Source organism: Neolamprologus multifasciatus, chromosome 17 (genome assembly GCF_963576455.1).
Source record: "Neolamprologus multifasciatus chromosome 17, fNeoMul1.2, whole genome shotgun sequence".
Lineage (NCBI taxonomy): Eukaryota > Metazoa > Chordata > Actinopteri > Cichliformes > Cichlidae > Neolamprologus > Neolamprologus multifasciatus.
This window is the reverse complement of record NC_140455.1, coordinates 7343883-7364799: the sequence shown is the minus strand read 5'-3', so window position 1 is coordinate 7364799 and position 20917 is coordinate 7343883. Positions and strand designations below refer to the sequence as shown.

General features: G+C 38.0%; 1 protein-coding gene across 2 annotated transcripts; it reads left to right on the top strand.

Annotated features, from left to right (window-relative positions):
- The first annotated feature begins 63 nt into the window (after positions 1 to 63).
- Positions 64 to 20616, top strand: dnai3 (dynein axonemal intermediate chain 3). Of its 2 annotated transcripts, none has more exons than XM_085138865.1 (23): positions 64 to 179; positions 1602 to 1663; positions 2309 to 2347; positions 4760 to 4944; positions 5302 to 5406; positions 5800 to 5934; positions 6028 to 6224; positions 6506 to 6622; positions 6918 to 7114; positions 7689 to 7807; positions 8306 to 8395; positions 8638 to 8736; positions 10952 to 11071; positions 11921 to 11994; positions 13580 to 13733; positions 14095 to 14179; positions 16787 to 16902; positions 17330 to 17390; positions 17677 to 17807; positions 18234 to 18441; positions 18529 to 18620; positions 18779 to 18895; positions 20014 to 20616. In XM_085138865.1, the coding sequence occupies exons 2-23, from the start codon at positions 1609 to 1611 to the stop codon at positions 20143 to 20145; spliced, it is 2628 nt and encodes an 875-aa protein (XP_084994991.1). In that variant the 5' UTR covers positions 64 to 179; positions 1602 to 1608; the 3' UTR covers positions 20146 to 20616. The 2 variants fall into 2 exon arrangements, with proteins under 2 accessions (XP_084994991.1, XP_084994990.1); XM_085138864.1 differs by having other exon boundaries at positions 14095 to 14191.
- The last annotated feature ends 301 nt before the right edge of the window (positions 20617 to 20917 follow it).

Here is a 20917-nt window from a genome sequence, read left to right as displayed (position 1 = left end):
CTCGTTGAGCTGGAATGTGATTAGCTCGTGCGAATGCCAGTCAATGTTCTCCCGCCCTCTCTCTTGTAACCATTGGCAACCCAGCGGTTCCCAACCCACTGGTGAGCAAAAACAGTGAGTGCGAAGAAGATATCTAGAAGATAGAAGAAGGTATCAAGCCTATGCGGTGTGAGATCACGGTAATATTGATTCATTCTTCTGTAAAGAGGAAAAGTTGCACATTTGAGCATAAAATAAGCTGCGTATCCAGTGTTCTTTTGATGACTTTAGCCCTATTAACTAGCTACACGACTAACTTAACGCAACTAGCCTGTAATAGCTAATGTCTTCTAATTTGTAATACCTAAGCAAGCCTTAAAGAAAACAGGACGTCTGTAATGCGTTTACGAGTTATACTTTATGATATTAAATTGAGACTTACATATTCTGGATTATACTGAGTCATAGCTATGTGGATATGATACTGTTACTACAGTGGACTAAAATTAAACTGACTAAAATGACATCCATATTTCAGGAAATAAATGAGACTATATTTAACTAGGAAACGCATAAAAACCTAAATTGACCATTGTTATATAATACAAGCGAACTCAGAAAGTAATCTATATTGAAAACAAACGTCAAAATGAAACAAAAAACTTTTTAGAAACTACAAAACTGTAATAATATTTTATCTTCGTGAGTTAGTGCATTTTAAGGGCCCAATACTTTCCAGTTCCATTTTTTGTGTGTGTTTTTGTTTCAGAAGGAAATATTAAGCGAAATAATGTTAGTAAATTATTATTGTAAGTGCACACCCATAGTTTGTTTTTAACAGAATGTTCATTGAAAAATATTTGAGCTTGTTAAACTAGATGCTGTTAGAGGATATATAAAGTTTCCTAATATTACACAAAGCAGTAAAAACGTCCTCTTGGCAGAGTATATTCACATCACTAAACATTATTTCCAGTGGTCAAATTATGTTGTTACTACTTTTGATGATTAGACTACATCCATCCAGGTCACCAGTCTATTACAGGTCTAACAGAGAGAACCAGTTAACCTAACATGCATGTCCTTGGAGTGTGGGAGAAAGCTGGAGAACAAAGGAGAACAATAGACTACACATAGAAAGGTCATGGATTTGCACCCAAGACCTGCTTGCTGTGGGGCAACAGTGCTAATTGCTGTAACCTTTTACTGATATTACTATATTTTACTGATATGCACAAAATATAACACAATACAATAACACAAGTGTCTAAGAAAACCTCCTCTATCACTGGTTGTAATCTGTATTATAATTCTGATTAAGACAACTAAACAACAATTGTTATAATAATAACTTTAACATGTATTATTTGGGTAAGTTGTTTAAATTAATATAAGCATTTATTCTCAGAGTTCACCAGCTTTTTTTAAGTAAGCAATGCAGTTCCCTTATCTGCCACAAGATGTCACCAGAGCTTTTGATAATGGCATCAAGATCGCCTGCGTGGATGAGTTCTAATGCCAGTGACAGTGGTGAAAATTAAATTGAAAATTGTGTACAGAATGTGTTTGGTTGAAAAAAAATGTGTAAACTTCCTCTCTTCCCTTTATAAATCTGCCCAAAGAGCAAAGATGGCACCCAAGAGGCAAAAAAGTCCTTCAAGAAAAACAGGTGTTAAAGGAAAAGGTGAGTCCTGGAGTATTAATTTCTGAATTTAAATGCATTTGTTTGCTTTTATTGTATATGTCTCTGTATGAAAGAACATCTTTCATACAGAGACATGTAAATAAAAGAGTAAACTGATTTCCCAGAGCCAAGGTGATCCTATAATCCTTGATGCTTTTGAATTGGCCATTAAGTTTACGTTGAGGGATTCTTAACTCATGGGAACTGAATTACTTTTAATTCGTTTTGTAACACAAATAGTTGAGAAAAAAAGCTAGAACAAAAAAGCTATTTGCATTGTTTTAATTTGGTCTTGAGTGTAATGTTAGACAGCACTTAGAGTGACATTGGTGCTTGGAGATGGTTTCTACTCAGCTGTGATTCCCCATTCTCAGTGTTTGCTTTACATTCACCATGCCACAGCTGAAAACCTGCTTACAGTTAAATACTCTCAGCACATCATTTTGCTATGAGGTGATGGTGCCATGTCCTTGTTAAAGATTATTGTTCTCAGAGTTTTTCTTTTTTAAAATATCCCGTGTTACCCATTCCACCAGTCTCCAGCTAATAGCCCCGACAGTGTAAGTCCACATTGTCAAAACAATCTAAACAGGCTTGCTTTTGTTTTTGATTTACCCTAACAACTAACAGTTACTTTCTATTCAGTCAAGAAGAATCTGACACCTTCACCTATGGAAAAACCTGGTAAGAAAAAAAATATATATATTTTTTTTTTTTTAAAGAGAGAAAATTAAATTCTAACTCCTTATTGTGTTTTTACTTTTACAAAAAGCTGGCTTTGTTCATTTTTCACCACTGCATTTTTATTCTTGAACTCAGAGAGCATGAGCATTTGGCTCTCCTACTTGCGTATGTGCTGACTTTCAGCACTGCATATTAATCAGACCCTTATTATTCCGTTTCAGGTTTACCAGTAGCAATGCTCAAGTCAAAAGAACAGTTGCATTTTGAAGTAGTCATATAATGTGAATAGTTATATATCCTTCATATGTGCATTGTTCTGATATGTTCTCAAGTGTACTGCTGTGTAACCTCTAGAGCAGCGGTCCCCAACCTTTTTTGCGCCACGGACCGGTTTATGCCCGACAATATTTTCACGGACCGTCCTTTAAGGTGTCGCAGATAAATACAACAAAATAAAACTAGTACCGGTACCGAAAAAAGGAAGATTTATTCATAACACACGTGAAAAGACCCAGGAAAACAGAGTTAACGATCAAAACGATAACAAAATAACACTGAAAACCGATAAAAACCCTGAAAACTATACATTTCACACCTGAGCCTCAACTCATGCGGCCCGGTACCAAACGACTCACGGACCGGTACCGGGGTTGGGGACCGCTGCTCTGGAGCTCTTCTCTTCTTGGCTCTGTGTCCCTAAATTTGTTTTTTTCTTAGACATACCAACCCCCAAAACTTGTTTTTGATCAAGTGCTTGTAATCATCAGCATAAGTAATGTTTTACTTTCGATTAGGTGATTGTGAGTAAAAAATATTTTTCCTTTCAAAATTTGCTCAGTTTTTTTGCATTTATTTATTCCTTTTAATCTTATCCTTCCAGCAGTGTAAGTCCAATTTGTGAACGTGACAAAATTGAACATGACCTAATTAGGTTGAGCCCAAGCCAAGCCTGGGCTCAGCCTAAAATCTTGTCTTTGCCATAAAACTAATGGTAATTTTTTAGGAACCAGTTTAAAATCTTTGTGACAATAACAACACAGTTCAAATATAAATGCAGGTTTCTGCACATTGTGTGACATTAAGGATACGCTGATAAATGCTTAAATTCTTCACTAATATGAGTAGACTGGAAAACAAACTGTGCTAAAATTTGAATGCTCTGAGGTTTGGTATAAATATCTTGTGGTATGCTTTTAAAAATGCCTGGGTAAATTATGCAAGAGAAAAGAAGCTTAACAAATTAAAAATAGCTTTTTGGAGCAGCCAACAAATATAATTTAATTGCATTCTTGAGGGCTGTGGAACGCTGCGCATCACACTCTTTATGTCTCCCAAGCAAATATTTCCCATGAATACAAATGTCTTGGTTGACACATGACTCTGTGAAATGAAGGGTGTGAGTTTCCACTACAATGATTTGGCGTGAGGCCTAAGTGGTGTGAGTGGAAAAGGTTGACACACCCAGCTGGGAAGTGGTTACTTAAGCTGTACTTGAGCATTCCCAGTGTCCCCTTAGCAACCTTGTGGAAAGACTTTGAAGCGAGAGACCACAAGCAGGATGAAAACTATCATTATACAAAGCTTTGTTTACTGTACTATGCCCTGGACTGTGCTTGGCTTAGATATAGTAGACTCTGAATGGATTGTTTATTAGGAAAAGCTTTGTTGTGGCGATGGTAAAGTACTTTGGCTTCGTATTATAACAGTCCTGAATAAATGTGTGCAACTGCACTTTATGTCTTGAGGGATGGCCTATTGGTTTTTACACATTCTGATACAAACGTGCGCCTAGAAACATTTAAACATTGTGCACAGACTTCTCATAAGGACTGATATTTGTAGAGTCAAAGCAGGCAAAGGATGAGAGGCGTTCGCTGGGTCTGAGGGATGTTACATTTCTTCATTGGAAGGTGAACACGAGGCTCTGCGTGGATGTACGCGTGCCTTATAGTTTGCTGTGACCACAAGGACTCGTCCCCATGGACAATGCACTGCAATGCACCAATTCTGCACGCATTCTCCAGGCCCACTCCAGGCATATTTGAATAAATACATGTCAGTGGTCTTTGCAGCTGTTGTGTGTATCCACAAGCCAGTAAAATCCCAACGTTTATACCAGAGTTTGCTTATCTGAGTGTTTACATTGTTTTGATATCAAAATCATTATTGTTTGATTATCTGATACAGTCTCATTCAATATTCTAAAACATAAGTAATTGGTTCTGAATTATTTATTATCATTATTATCACTATTTTTATTATTATTTGTGGTAGTAGTAGTATTAATATTAGTATTTATTTTAGCCGTCATCAGTCATCAGCTTTGCATTTAGGGAATGAAGCCCAAAAGCTCGTTTTATCAGATAACTTCCCTATTTTTCTTCTCTCAATTGTTTCTGAACGCTCCTGAAGATCACCCTGATGACATCTACCCCATCGTCCTGACAACAGCCACCCAGGAGCTCTTTGAATGCTGCGTTGATGAGGATGTCACAGAGCAGAGCCCTTACAAGCTGCTGAACAAGGACGACATCATACAGGATATTAAGACAAGAGCCGCAGTGTCCGATTTCCACCCTGTGAAGCAGTTTGTGCTGGTTAGGTGCTGGTTATGCATTGTTGCATAGTTTACTCAGACAACAGCAAGCAGACACTGTGATGATGCACAGACCCAAGTTAAGAGCTGTGGGAAAAGACAAAGCAACCAGTTTGACTTCATTTTTTTCTCTGTCTTAATTCTTTTATGCATTTATGACACAACTTTGCAACTTTAGTCATCTACAAATGAGACACCAGTTTTCCTTTCAGCCATTTCGGTTTTTGTGATGTTTGTAGGGTTTTTGGCATTTTCACATTCACTCTCAACCAAATTACTGGAGAAGTAGTTTGTACTGTGATGTATTCTAACACTCTCATAAAAAAATAATGCTGTGATTTTCACTTTCTTTTGACAGGACTACCCAGAGGATGAAATAATGCTTGTTTTTGATGTAGATTTCACCTATGGACAGAGTTTTTACCTGGTTCTCACACCAGAAGCCAAGGCTAGAATATATAATGTAAGCTAACAGTTTTGGTTCTCTTTTGTTAATATATTTTTTCTTTCCTCAATGCATGTTTGTTATTAGACAGACCAGGCCAATAATTAAAAAAATGTATACTGATAAGCAGTAACATAGGCAGAAGTTTTATATTATTTAATTTAAAGGTCGTTAATTGTTTCTAGTGCTTTTGTGGCACCAGTTATTAGTAATAGTGACAGGTCATATATCATCCTGGCTGTTTTGCTTTCCTAGCTATTTTCCTAGCTATTAATAAAGTACTACTTTATTATCTTTCCCTAGCATAAGCATTTTGCTGTAAGTATGAATACATGTAAAGATTGCTAGTGTGTGGGTTTTTTTTACTGTTATTTTGTCCTTTATATTATATATTCTTATAATTGTATTTAGGTTCTGCAGCCCCCACAACCTGAAATAATAGTGTTGGAGGATGAGGTCATTAAAACCCCAGAACCAAAGCCATGGATATCTCTCGGCAGTGAGCTGGAAGTAGATCAAGAGTCTGTCAAAGAGACCAGAGAAAAGGCACTGCAGTATATTCAAATTAACATTAAATATTTATATCTGATCTGATTGCTTTGCTCATGAATTCTGTTCTGTCTCTTCTGTCATCATCAGCTGTGCTACAAGTTCGACTTAAAGCGCAGACCGGGGTTACCTGTCTGTTTTTCTGACCGCAACAGTACAGAGGCCGAGTGTCGCTCCGTGGCGTGTCCTTCCTACCAAGACAGCAGATTCAGCATCAAGCAGATGCAGAGGGACTGCGGGATGCAGGCAGTTCCCAGGCTGCAGAGCAGCACTGCTCAGACGGAGTGGTAGGCCAGCAAATCGGTGCACTTAAAATGGATTTGTTCTGTAGGGAGGGAAAGCACGTGCAGGTTTGACTAGCCTGATAATAAGACTGCATCTGTTTCGAATCAAGGAAGTAAGATGAAATCAATTTCAGAAATATTTTCTGCTTCGTCTACATATTGTGCACGCTTTATAAATTATATATGCTTTCAGTGAATCTGCAACACTTTTCATAACATATTGTTTTAAAAGTAAGGCGAGTTCCATGTTTTCTTGTATGTGTTGCCTTCTGTCTATTTTACAGGGCGTTTCAGAGGAATATGTTTACCCAGTATGAACCAAGAGAGCTAAGTGAGAAAGAAAAAGAAAGCATCCTCAGTTCTGAGAAACTGAAGACGTTTCTCAACTCAGTGACCCCCAGGTAAAATGAATTCTTATGGTATCGTCGTTTCCATCTGCTTCTTAACAACCCATGCTCAAAATATCAGCCATAGATAACTCAATCCCATCCAGTATTATGAATGCAGGAATATTCAGTGGAAATATGATGATGGTGTATTAAGACAATTGTGTGTACTTTATTCCTCTGCCGAGGCGAGAGAGAAAAAATGTTTCCAGTGGCGTTTGTTTGTTTGTCTGTTTGCTCCGCTGTCTGTGAGCAATGATACGTAAAAAGTACCGGTCCAAATTTCAACAGGTACATTTTCACTTTGCAGGGTCTTTCATGCCCTTCAGCAGGCACACATAATGAATGTGTTCACTGATGACTTTAAGGCCTTGGGCATAGGAGCAGAAGCTTCTGACCAGTTAGTGATGGTTTCTGAAGGTCTGAAGCTTCAATGGACCTTCACAGACGAGAAGCACGCCATGGGCAAGAAAATCAGCAGCGTCAGCTGGCACCCTACAATCCATGGTGAAGTACATAGACTTCTACAGACATAGCATAGAGTACATTTATGAACAAGTCAAGATTTGTGTACCATAGAAACTTTGGACGTTCATGAACATTGCAAAATAATCGTTAGAACCCTGACAGGTCACATTAAAATCATTTTAGTTGGAAAAATGAGGTCACTATTGACCCCTTGCACAGACCCGGGCAGGCAGGAGTTTGCCCATTTCTTGTTTTTTCAGCAACAGCAGTTTGTGGCGAGAAAGTATACACTTAGTGGGCAATGATATAAATACGTACAAATATACAATAGCCTGCCTAAAAGAAATTGAACTCCCTTTTCCTGTTATTTCAACTTCACTGACAAGCGCTGTAATATCTGTAATATCTGTAATATCTGTAATATCAACGCGTCACCTTAAGAATATCAGTGTGATCAGTGCACATGCATTATCAATTTGTTGCTTCTATGTAAAGTAGAAATTAGAGTAGATCTACAGATTTTTCAAAAAAGGCTTTGTAAACACAGGTCTGTTTTCCTGTTGCTATGTAGCTGATACATTGTGGGGTGTGGTTTGTTTTGTCTATGTGGCAGGTCTGATAGCTGTGACTTATATAAAGAAACAGGAGGAGCAGCTGGATAAGTCCACTGTGTACATCAACAGTCCTGCTTTCATTGTCTTCTATGGCTTCCCCGATCAATCTAACCCCCGGGTATGAGAAGTAGAGGAGAGAAACCCATTAATGGGAGTCGAGAAAACATTTTTTTTAAATGTATGTATTTGAGAGTTAGCTCTAAGTCTTTGCCCTTTACTGTAATTTATCTTCTGCTGTATTAAATTGGAAAAGATCTATTGATTTGAGCCAAGCACTCAATCAATATAACCAAGCTGCTAAATCGCTCAAAAGTAATATGAGTTCCACGTGTGCCTTCAATGGTGCATGTGTCATGATTTGGTTTCAGCCTCTGGGACCAGTGGCACTTTGACAAGACATATAAATAACATAAATAAATAATATTTTCTACAAAAGGGAACAAAGCTAAAAAATATACTGCATACTGTCTTTTTTCCCTTATGTCTAGTGTAGGCATATGAGAGACTAGAATAAATACATTTTTGCGTTGGGAAGCTCCTTATACATGGAAACCTCTGCTTGGAAATATGTGTATGCTCATTTTTATGTGTTTTGATTTTTTATATATATATATAGTTGCTCTTGGAGTGCCCAGATGACATTTTTGCCTTCGAGTTCTGCCCTTCGAATCCAAATGTTATTGTTGGTGGCTGCAGGAATGGCAAGGTGCTCCTTTTTCACTCAGCGTCTCACCTTCACAAATCAAAATAATCAGTTTCTCATCCCATGCCCTCATTTTAGTTCAATATAAACATGGTATTGCATACTGTTGCCACTCTTCTGTCAGCATTTAATATGATATGTTTGAGGGTTTTTTTAAATAATATATATATTTGTATATTATTATCTATAGTCTCAGGCTCAAATGATCGTCACCACTAAACGATTTTATGTTGCTGATGTCTCAGGTGGTGTTGTGGGACATTTCTTTTCACATCCCGCACTTACAGGGAACACGGCCTAACAGTAAAAAAGCCTCAGACTCCGACTCTGACACTGACGCATTTGTAAGTACCCGTACTGTCTTTGAAATAGTCACAGTGCTGATGCAGTGAGACGTGCTGTTTTGTACAATGTTAGTCAAGTTACTTGAAAAAAGTAATTAGTTACTTTTGAATAACATAATACACAACCTGAACACATAATAAAGCAATAGACCTTTCTGCCCAATAATATTTTTTCTGCATAATCCAACATATAAAGTTGAAATGAATTTTGAATCAAATGAAAAAGTCTCTTTTTTTAAAAATTGTTTTACTAATTTTAATCTTTTAACTTTATGCACATTGAATCATGCAAAAATTAAATTATATGTAACAGTCTTTGACTTTTACATATAATTTATTTAACATTTATTCTCTGCATATTCCAGCATATAAAATAAAATAATTTTTTGTGTTCACAACTCACTCTTTCAAATAGATGCAAGTAAAACATCAATAAATAAATAAAATCAAAGGTTCAGTGGGACTAAATCCTGTCACTCTTAAATCTATTTTCACCTGTTTAGCAGGAGTGGGGCGGTGGAGGTTTGCCCGGTGCTGCAGCGGTCATGTCAGTGGGGGGATCCGGGGAGTTTCTCTGTTAATTTCACATTCCCGTGGCAGATTTAAAGTTTAATTTTTCGCTGGAAAAAGACGTTTTCTTCCCATGCAGAGTGAACAGCGGACGCTAATGTTTTTGTCACTTTTTTCGGAATCAAACTCAAAATAATGTCAGCACTTCCAAGCTTTAAACGCTGCACGGTCGTACTCTCTCCCGTACTTCATATTATCCGTTGTTGATCTGCACACGTCTGTTGCTGCCACGGACGTGGCACGCTTGTACGTCATTGTCATGAGACGCTCTCAAAAAAAAAATCATGGTTTAGTAACGCAGTAATGGAGCGTGCTTACGGGAAAGTAACAGTAATCTAATTACTTTTTTTGCAATAATAATTCCTTACTCTACTCATTACTTGAAAGGAGTGAATCTCTTAGAAAGATTATATCGTTATATAAACCCTGCTTCTATATACGTGCAGCTTATTAGGCTTCATATAGAAATCTCAGTTAAACTGAAGTGAGATAAAGTGAAAATTCCGACTGAAGACTGAAATATTTTTGGCAAAGCCTTGTAAAAAACACATTTTCACAGAGGGCGGGGACAGAATAGTAATGCGACAATATGTTGTGGGAAACACATTATATTTATAATGTAGTAAAACCCTTAAAGTGAAGGCCAGAGAACAGCTGTGAGTTATTATAGTTTGTATTTTCTATTTTTTTTTTTTTTTTTTTTTGTTTATCATAGTTTTGACTTTGTTTTGTTTTAGCTCATTTCAGTGTAGCTTTTATAGTTTGAAAATGTTTTGTTTTACAGTTTCTTAAAGCTTCCGCTTAAAGCCTAACCTGCACTGATATCTTCCAGCTGTATTTAAATAGACACTCGTGTCCTATCATCTCTGGCCCAGATTTACCTTGGGTGTTTTTATTACCTCTACAGTGGAGCAGCTGTCTCCATCCTTCTCCTTACTGCTTCCTTCTCTTTGCCTTCCCCTCTCCCACCCTCTGTGCCTCCCTCTGTTCTCTTTGTCATTGTTAGCCCTTTATTCACCAGAGTCAACAGCACCGGCTCACATACGCCAGCTGTTACATAACTCTTGTTTCTTGCCCCCACATAGAAGATAACACACAGTGAAATCAGATCACTGCCCTTCCTGCTGTTTGCAGTGTAAACAGTGGCAGTTGTATCTACTAGAACGCTCTGTTAGGTGATGTGAAAGCTGTGCTACACCACCACCTGTCACTGGGTTGTCAGATAAATGAAGAATTACATTTTTTAAATTAACATCTTCTCTATCTATTTTTTGTTTATTCGCTCCATTGCACATAAAAAATCCAATTGCAAGTCCACACTACGACTAAGATATATGTTTAAAATTTGCTTGCAACACTATGAGGAGGTGTTTTAAACAAATGAAATAATCATATTGCAGCGATTTTATGTTTTTTAAGTGGCTCTATTGTGCCAGAATGTGTTTGAGTGTATTTATCTGTGTGCTGTTTGTTTTTCCATGCACACATCGAAGTCATCATTTGCATTTCATTATTCTGCTTGTGCGTTTTACAGTGGTTATTCGGCTGTGTACAGTCTTTGTGTCTAGATTGAATTTGTGTGTAGACTGAATTGTCAGAGCTCACCATACAGCACATTACTGTCGCGTGTCTGCTTTCCCTACAGGACTTGGGTAACAAAAAAGAGAACAAGACTCCTATCATGCGCTACTGTGCAGTTTCTTCCATAGAAAGCAGCCACAAATCCCCAGTTACTGATGTCCAGTGGCTGCCGAAAACATTTGAGGTACTGAGGGACTGAAGGGCAAAGGGGTTGGAGGGAATTAACAACTGTTGGGAATTACTTTTTCCTCCAGAGCCTACTCTGAGCCCTTCCACAAGGTTACTGCTGTTTAGCGTGTGGATAAAAGGTGTTTTTGTGTGACTACACAGCAATAGTCTCAGAAAAGCAATCTTTAGTGTTCTCTAGATCTCAGCCTCCCTAAATTATATCTAATACAAACACTGTGTCGTAATTCAACATACTAAAACCCCCCAATCTCAAAATGGTAACAAAACACACACTTCAAGGTCAGGTCTCATACTGGCATACTGATTTCTCTGTCTTGTTTTGGAATGGTGACAGGTTAATGGCCAATTCACTATAAACAGGGCTAAGAGGATGTAGGGCATTAGTGGGAAGTAGATAGCAAGCAGAGCAAATGTTACAAATGAGGGTGCGAGCACAGAAAAGGAGCAATGTAGAATATATGTTCAGAGGAAACAAACCCCACAATCACAACGTCAAAAGAAATCAAATCTAAACCTATATTTATCTAAAGATATATTTTCTGCAGTAAGACTATGGTATTTTGTCTTTTACAAAGAAATCCAATATTAAGTGTGCACAGAAAATTACTAGCCATATATGTCCAGATTTGGTTTCCCACTTGTGCCTATCACTTACCTCTATGTAGTTACTTGCAGTAAATCACATCGATCACTTTCAGTTATCTGGATAAGTAAAATAAGGCAATCATCAAAGTGCCCCCAGGGGAAAATCCAACCACCCATACAGCTTCATGAACCATGTTCATTCTTTACAAGACCAAGCCTGATGCAGACATTTATTGATTTTGTAACTCCCTCTGTTTAGGTGACCAGGACAGGCGTTCCAGTTCAAAACATTTCTAACATTTCTGTTCAAGTTGTCACCTGCTCCCCTGACTGGTAAGTTCTCTACAGTTTAATGAAAAAAACAACTCCTGATACTTTTTCTTCTTACTTTTCACTGCTTGTCAGTTTGTACTTTGGATGTTGATTCTAAGTGTGTTTTTAGTGGCTGATAGCATGTGTGGTTTTTTTTTAATACATACAGTTATTTGCAAAGTAGGCAAACAAAGGCCTCTGGTTACCTGATGGATACATTATACACTCGCTAGATCTACTGTTTGCTTTATCACGTCCCCTTTCTCTCTCACTGCCCTTGTTTTGAGTCTCTCTGGATTGTTGACATTCTAATGAAGGTCAAATACAGGGAAAAAAAGAAAAGAAAGAAAACCTTTGGAAGTGAACAGTGTTTAGAAAATGGGTTTTAATCATTTTCACTCATCATAACTGACTTGACTTTGCCACACCTCTACATGTGCATAGAAAAAAGGATACATAAAATATTATTATGAAATTACAACAAAACCTCGACAAGTTTAGATAATAAGCAAAACAACCCAAATGGGAATATTATACTACTTATGCCGTAACATGAGCTAAATAAATACATCATAATTTAAGTTTCTTGGTGTATATTTTGTGTAATTCCAAATCAAACTGACTCACAACTAACGCTGGAAATTAAATACAAAAGAAAGCAAATACAGAGAATATAAGAAGTAGTAATATTTATTGCTGAATTGTAAAAAGAGTAGAAACACTGTTGCAAGATACAGAAAAATTGAAGCAGTACCAGATCTCTTAGAGAAGATGGAATTCTAACTTCAGGCTAATGCTAGAAAGTTAGCAAACTACATCCCTAGCTTCAAGTATGGGTTTGGTTTTACTGTCTGTATTTGGCAGACAAACATGTCTGGCTATTAGTGCCAAGTCACATATCAATTAAATAATAAAACACTACAATTTTGTTCAGATCAGTGACTTGGATTAACAAGACATAACAGCTACTAGCTAAGTTTAAAACATAGAATGTATATGTGTGAAAACATCACCTATAAATTTTTCATAAAGATGAAAGGTATTTATATAGAGTTAATTTTTTTTCTTGTAGAGTAGACTGTAAAGATGCTTGTAAAGTTGTAAAGCTTTCCATTGGTGGCACTCAAACACGCTGGATTATTTTTCCGGTTTCATCTTAATTCTATGGTGTAATCTGTAGTCATTCTCCTCTGGTTGAACATACTGAGCCAATAATATATTGAAGAGCTGTGCAGTTGGTTAAAATATTGCCTTTTGTAAACCACGTAAATGAGTGTATCTGGCAATCATTATATTTCTCAGGAAATAGCTATGCAGTCTAATTCTCACTAGTGTTTTTATGTGTTACTTCACTTTGCATGTCCTGTTATTCATTGAAGTATCAATGTGAATACAGATTGCGTTTCACACTCTGCGTCATTAGACCGGCGCTAAAGGAGTTGCAAATGACAGAAAGATTCAAAACACTGCTCCTGTTGTTTTTGGCAATAACCACATCTATATATGCAACAATCATGTTTGAATATGAACATTTGACAATAGAGAATTTTGTTAATTTTCAGGTGGTTCCTAATTCCACATTATCTTATTGTGTCTCTGTCTAAAGCACTGTCATGTTTTGGGATCTGCGAGTGCCAAAACTACAGAACCAGTTTCTGGCCGACAGGAAGCAAGATGTGGATCAGAAGACCATGATGACACCCTTTAGCATCCCCAAAACTTTCAAACACCTGGACCGGACATGGAAACCACTCTTGAGGGTACTTTCATGTCTGGGATGCATTACAGAGCTTGTGATTTGTGTAGAAAGAGCTTTTTTCTTCAACTTCCAACCATAAGAAAATCAACTATAAGAAAAAGAATGATTCGATGTTTAGTGTTATTTTTACACATCAGTAATTATTCTGCAGACAAAGATTTGTTACAAGAAAATAAGGAAAATGGCTTAAATTGAATAACTATTTAATTTGTATATACGTGTGCATTGGATTTATTTAACTGGGGTTTAGGTAATGATTTCAGTGTGTAGATTCTTGAGCATGCTCTGTGATTTTGTTTTAGATAAGGTTTTCTTTTTTTCTTCAAGTGATAAAAGCCATCTTCTTTTATGCCATGTGTCAGGTTTCCTTGCCAAAGATTGGTACAAGTGGAGAGTATGCTCCTTTGAAGTTCAGCCTAGAACATTACACCTGTAATAGTAATACAGGTAGGAACACAGGTGAGCAAGAGCTTTTACCCTCGAGGCTGCAAGGCTTTGTCTGTTTCAGTCTGTTATACTCATTCTCTGAATTTCCTGCAATCAGTCACATTACTTAATTACACAAAATACTTTGTGGTTTTTTTGTTTGATGCCAAACATTTTAGGAAGCTGATTCACTCACATGCTCATTCAAATCAAACCGATTGTCCATAAGAGATGTTGTTTGATCCCCTGCTGAATTTGTTGCTTATTGGAAAAAAAAAGAACCATCTCTAATATTCATGGAAGCTTCAGTTTAATGGAGAGAAACATTATAAATTGATTTGCATGTCTGCATGCGGCAGACAGATTAATTCAGATCAATTCAATTCAATTTTATTTATGCAGCGCCAAATCACAACAACAAGGTGCTTTATATTGTAAGGTAGACCCTACAATAATACATAGAAAAACCCATCAATCATATGACCCCCTATTAGCAAGCACTTTGGCAACAGTGGGAAGGAAAAACTCCCTTTTTACAAGAAGAAACCTCCAGCAGAACCAGGCTCAGGGAGGGGCGGGGCCATCTGCCTTGAGCGGTTGGGGTAAAAGAAGGCAGACAGGATAAAAGACATGCTGTGGAAGAGAGCCAGAGATTAATAACAAGTATGATTCATACAGTCAATCAATCAGTTACAGATACTCCCGAATCTGTTTCTCCCATTCCAACCTCTCCACCACCATAAGTAAGACCAAATAGCTCTCCATGAATGTCAGGGGCAGGATTGCAGACCTGTTGAGGAGAAAGTACTGTGGTCAAGTTATTGTGTTTGTGTTTGAAGGAAGAGAAATGCTGCATATGGCACTAAGAGCATCATCCCCACAGTAAAATCTTGGACACAAACATCCTCTCCTCAGTCAGAACACTAAAGACGGGTCATGGACGGCTCTTTGGTCATGGATCAAATTCTTCTTTCAAAATCAATTTATAACTTCTATATAAAGTGTTTTCTGGGTTTTTGGTTTATATTCGGTGTGCCCTCCATTAAAATTAAACTACCATAACAATTAGAGAAATGATTTCCCCATTGTAGCTGAGTAGTCTCATTTTCATTGTTGTCCATATAACAGTTTTGATGAGGAAAGTAATGAAGCAAAGCTCAAGCACAAACTATAGAAAGATACACTCACTGTGTCTTCAAAATATCAAAGGTAAAGAGCAATTATTCTTTTATGTGCCTGAACAATTCTTATAATATCTGAATGGCACAGAATGTGTTAAAAACTGAGCATCACAGACATGTCTCCTGACCTCTTTGAGGGAGTTTTGGATTCTTGAGTTCTCTTTTGGATGGCTGAGCACAGTGATCAGTGGGGCAGGGCTCATTTGGCCCCGAGCTACTCTATTTCTCTCTCTGTCTAGTCTCTCCTCAGGTTTCATGGCACTTTATTAAGTGATACTTCCAAAACAAGGCGGCCACAGTTGCAGACCATTGGCTTTGCTGACTGTCAGCTCTTTGCAATATGCTGCTCAGACTCCTTGAGGGCCAGAAGATGATCATGTGTGTCCTGGCTGGTCAAGAAGAGACATGTCTTTGTCTGGCTTCCATAAACACAGCCTTGGTGGCTGGTTGTTATAGAATTAATATGCTTACTAACTCAAGCAATAAATCTGCTTCTTTTTTCATCAGCCCTCAGGGAGTCTGTTATTACGATCTTAATGAATCCCTGTGTGATTAATACTGCAGCGTTACCTAAGATATCTGACTCACATTGATTGAGGGTGGTCTTTGCTGTGTGCTTCTGTGCCTTTTGACATTTCTCTGAACATTTAAAAAGCTACAATATACTTGTTAACATGATTTTTCACACTGAAATAAATTGTGAGCAGGCCCTCATGGGGATTAAGCAAAGTCAAACACTGTCTGTAGCTGTTCCTGTATCATCTTTCTCATATCTTTACACACATCTTAACTGGGAGAAAATAGATTTAGAAGACATGTGGTTTGGTAATCTGATCTAACCTTTAAGAGTGAGACTTGATCGAGAGCGGTCCACAGGTAAGGGGCTGTGAACAGATAGACCCACATGATCTCTGGCAGACAGTCAGGCTTTTGTGATGGAAAAGGCTTCTACCAGCTTAACCTATTTCAGCCCCTCCACCTTTTACCTCCTGTCCCTGTTTTCTCCACAGGCTTCCCTCCTACCTCTACTTCTTGTGCTTTTCTTTCTCTCTCCCTTCAAATCCACTCTTGCCAGCCCTTTCACTTCGGCTGTACCCCCTCCCCACCTCACTTGCTTTAGTACTTCTGTCGTCTTGTTCACGGTCAAATTACAGCACCACTGCCGCAGTTCAGGCTGTTATTTCCTTCATTTGAATAAAGCAGATATTCTTTTTCCTAAAATCTGCTAGTTTTCACCTATTTTTCTTCCCCTATTTGAGTTTATTGAAATATTTGCACTTGTCTAGTAACAAGGCGCTGAGTATTGTGAACATTTTAGTCCCACGTCAGCACCAGGCTCCCTCTCTCAGGTCACTGAAATGTTAAATAAATAAATAAAAAACAATGAGTTGAACTTTTAACCTGTTCTTACTTTACCGTCTCTTCCTATTTTGTCTTACATAACAAGATAATGAAAATGATGGGGCAGAGGTCCTCCCAGAATACAGTCAACTCAGAATACCCTCAGCCAAAACGCTCAAGACCCCGGACAATGTCAATACCAAGTTTTATGTTGGAACAGAGGTAAAAATTCTGTTATTTTCTTCTAAATAAACTGCACACTCTCTATATGCTCATGCAAGGCTGAGGAGCACGAGCCAAATAATTTCATTAAATTAAATGTGGCTACATTGTTTATCTGTACATGACAATAAAACTTGAAACTTGAAAATGTCTTCAAATGATATCAACATAGAGCAAGTAAAAAATACAGTTAAGTTCTTGACTGTTTAAGTACGCTTTACTCAGCTTGTGAGCAAGCTGGACTTCTTTTTTTTACATTGAAGTTCATCTCAAATTGGCATAACCAATAATGAATGATTTTTTTTATTAGGTTTTTGCACATGTTTTTGTCATGCCACTTAAGGAGTATACTATACGTTACAACTTAACTGAAATAAGGAAGACACATACATACATTTATAAACAGTTTTATGTTCATTTTTCACAGGAAGGAGAGATTGTCTACACTGACTGGAAACTGGAGGAAGATGAGTTTGGACGAAAGTTCAGTGAGTAGTCAGGCTTGCCGCGCTCTGTTTTTTATGGCTCACCAGTGCTCAGCTGTCAGACTGACAGCAGTACGTTGATTCATAAAACAATTACACCCAATTTATTCAAATGACTTTGATTGCTACTTTCACATTAAATCCACTATTTCGTTTGGTAGCCTAGCCAAATGCAATGACCATAATGTTTTACAGGGTTAATTGCTCCTTTGCATTATGATTACCTTGGAAGGAAATTACTGTCAAATAAAACTGTGCATATTCTCCATCTGTCTCACTTCACTCCCAGGTGCCAAGCCCCTCCTCTGTTTTAGAACTCATGCCTGGTTTGTGAACACAATGCAGCGATCACCCTTTTTCAAAGACATTCTTTTGACAACAGGAGGCTGGAACTTGGCCATCTGGAAAGAGGGTGTGATGGTACTGCAACAGAAAACATTGATTACCTTACATGACGTATGCATAATGCACATAGAATCGAGACAATTCAAATTACATAATTTCTTGGTTGCAAAACTAAGCAAAACTATTCACACTTATTCAGTTGGTCACAGACATAGACTGTACATAAAAAATGGATGTAGCAGCCATGTATGGTTTGTGGAGCCTCAGCATTAGCAATCTTTTTTTTTGTTTGTTTGGTTTTTGGATAAACACTGTCAATTTTGGTTTTTGAAGCACGTCCAAATGGGAACCATGCACAGACACGGACTAATTCGTCCTAAGTAACACACAAGTAAAATACCACAAGTTCAATCGACAAAATTGGAGCACATAATTCAATAACTAAAATGCTTCAGAACGCACAAAATTCTTTAAATACTTCTTGTAAACCACAACATCCAGGGTGGCCCGATCTTCCTGGGACCAAGCTCTAAACAAGAGTACAGTGCGGCATGCTGGTCCCTCTCCCGACCTGCGGTTTTCTTCATTGGGAGAAATGATGGCAGTATTGAGGTGTGGAACCTGCTCCTAAACACCAGCGAACCTACACACGTCCATGAACACGTCACCAGTACCAGAATTACCTGCATCAAACCCTGTATCACCTCCTGTGAGTTCTTGGCTTATATTAGGTGCTCAGGACAGATACGATTTTTGAACCTTAAAACTCATTTAATGGACTGTTTTGTACTTACAGCCAAACAACACTACCTGGCTGTTGCTGACAACCTTGGAGTGCTCCGTGTTTTCAATGTGCCAAAGGCCCTCCGCTCCCCGGTTAAGAATGAGGTAAGAAGACTGAGCTGTCTGTTTTGCTTGGACCCTTGTGTAATGTTAAGAAACTGCGGTAAAAATGTGTTATTTTTCTTAAAGGTATTTAATGGCTGCTACAGTATTATTGACTGCTAACTAGTATCTTTGTCTTGTTTTGCTTTGTTTGTATGCAGGATTTAAACATGCAGATCTTCTTTGACCGAGAGTATGACAGGCTGAACGATTATTTGGAGTGGGACGAACTGTGGGCGAAACCGAGAAAGGAGGCAGGCGAGTCTAAAGAACAAGTGGTGAGCAGTAGGTTTTAATTCTAAACTGAATTCCCAGAAGTCTTAAGGTGCCAGTTTCCATCAGTGTGACTGGAAGGTGGCTCAACAGCAGCTGAGAGGGAGGAAAGATGTCCTGTGTCCAGTGTTTGTAATTTCCTAGATCTGACAGCTCAGACCATAATGACGCACAATGAATGGTTAGATTTGAAATGAAAATGAAGGACGAGAAAGGATAGGAGAACACTAAAGCTTTTCTTTCCCTGTGTCCTTTGCCATTTGTCCAATTCCAGGAGAATTTGTTTTCAGTGAAAGTGTCCTTGAGTTAAACCTTGACTTCCCACAAAACGTCCCTGCATTGGTAATCAGAATCTTCAGCAGACTTACAAAAGTTTTAGTACTGACCCAGCTAAATATGTAGACGTATAAAGTTGACATTGGAAAAGATGAAGAAGGCACTTGTGTATCTCTTTTTGTGTCTCTCTCTCATTTTCTATCCGCTCATGTTTAATTCATTCACATCGTTATTTGATCCCAAGCACTGGGGATAGGGTAGTTATTGACAGGCAGTGCCTGACAGTCTGCCTGCTAAGTATAGAAGCAAACTTAAGTGGCTAACTGGTTCCATCTTAGGCTGCATGGCAGCTACCAAAAAAGTTTTGTGTTGCTGTAGTAATGTCACTTGGAGTGGATACTTTCTCTTAATTCCTCTAAACAGGAATGAATTTTCATGTTCACCTCCAGCTTCTTTCTGCCGTTGGCTTTAAAACATCTACGGCAATTTGAATTTAGATGGATGATAAGGACAAGGCACCTCTTAAATATGATATGAACAATACTGTCTGGTTTACTGTTATGGGAGGAAAGTATCAGGAATTTGCCACACAGTATCCTAATTTTCCTTTTTTTAAAACTGTGCCCTGCATGCAATACACAGATGCAGGGCACAGTCCAGATTTTACTTGAAAAGTGTCATCTTATTTAATATTTGCATCCTTCAATAAAATTTCAGTTCAGTAAAATTCAGAGGCAATGCAATTTTCTGCCTCTACGATGGGAAACGATGAGATCTTGGATTAAGTGCTCTATTGTTTCGTAATTATTGTTTATGATGAAGCTTTTTTCTCTGGCTTTGTCTGCAGGAGCCTGACAAGCCAGTCACATTCCAGGTAGACAGCGAGGAGGCGGACTTGAAGGAGTACAGTGATTACCTGAAACTGGAGAAAAGCATCCTCGAGTATATGGGCCTGTGGCCACATGCTCCAAAAGCCTAGGATACCTAATATCACACCCCTTCACACACACATGCACATAAATTAAAAGCTTTTTTTCTTACATTTATTTATTGACTTGTATAAGTTTAATGTAAATAAGAAAACATTTTACAATATGGAAACCTGTTCAAACTGTTCAACACATTGCCAGTGTTCGTATGTTTGTGCCTATTTTTGCAGTATTTCTTGTAATTTACATTGATTTTTACAGTATACATTCACATTGTCCTTGGGTTCAGGGTCAACAGATTATTTTCATCCATTCATCTAAGATCGAGTTACTGGGTAATACCATCCATTAGTGCCCTCCTTACCACCACTCCCTAAGGATACAAAAGTGATCTGACCTTGACAGAAAGTCATTATATGGCTGTTTAATTTCAGTAAGTGCCGTAAGAAATGAATTTAGAATCTGGTGTTTTGTGGACAATTTTGAATAAAAAGCCAATGACTGTGGTCACTATCGCAAAAGCTTTTAATCAGTAATCCTGACTTGTAAGTGATCATTATGGCTTAATATTGTGTCTCTGGGTCTTTACTAAGTCAGTAATTCACACGGCTGTGAACCAGTTGGAACTGGTGGCTATAAGGCCGACTACATTTTAGTAGGGCAGCATAAAAGGAGTCAAATGAAAGGATGCACTCTTGCTGATCTATGAATACATGTACACAGCCTGCACAGCACCAAACAGCAGTAAGCTGAAACTAGCTCGAACAATAAATATTTACCTAACGAATATGCGGAGAGCATATTCTCCAAATAATCTGGCCA

What these genes read in the sequence shown, in the direction of transcription:
- dnai3 (XM_085138864.1), top strand. Translation starts at nt 1,609, where the DNA reads ATGGCACCCAAGAGGCAAAAAAGTCCTTCAAGAAAAACAGGTGTTAAA. An exon ending in CTCAACTCAGTGACCCCCAG is followed by an intron (nt 6,623 to 6,917) that starts GTAAAATGAATT and finishes TTCACTTTGCAG; the next exon opens with GGTCTTTCATGCCCTTCAGC. An exon ending in GGCTGCCGAAAACATTTGAG is followed by an intron (nt 11,072 to 11,920) that starts GTACTGAGGGAC and finishes CCCTCTGTTTAG; the next exon opens with GTGACCAGGACAGGCGTTCC.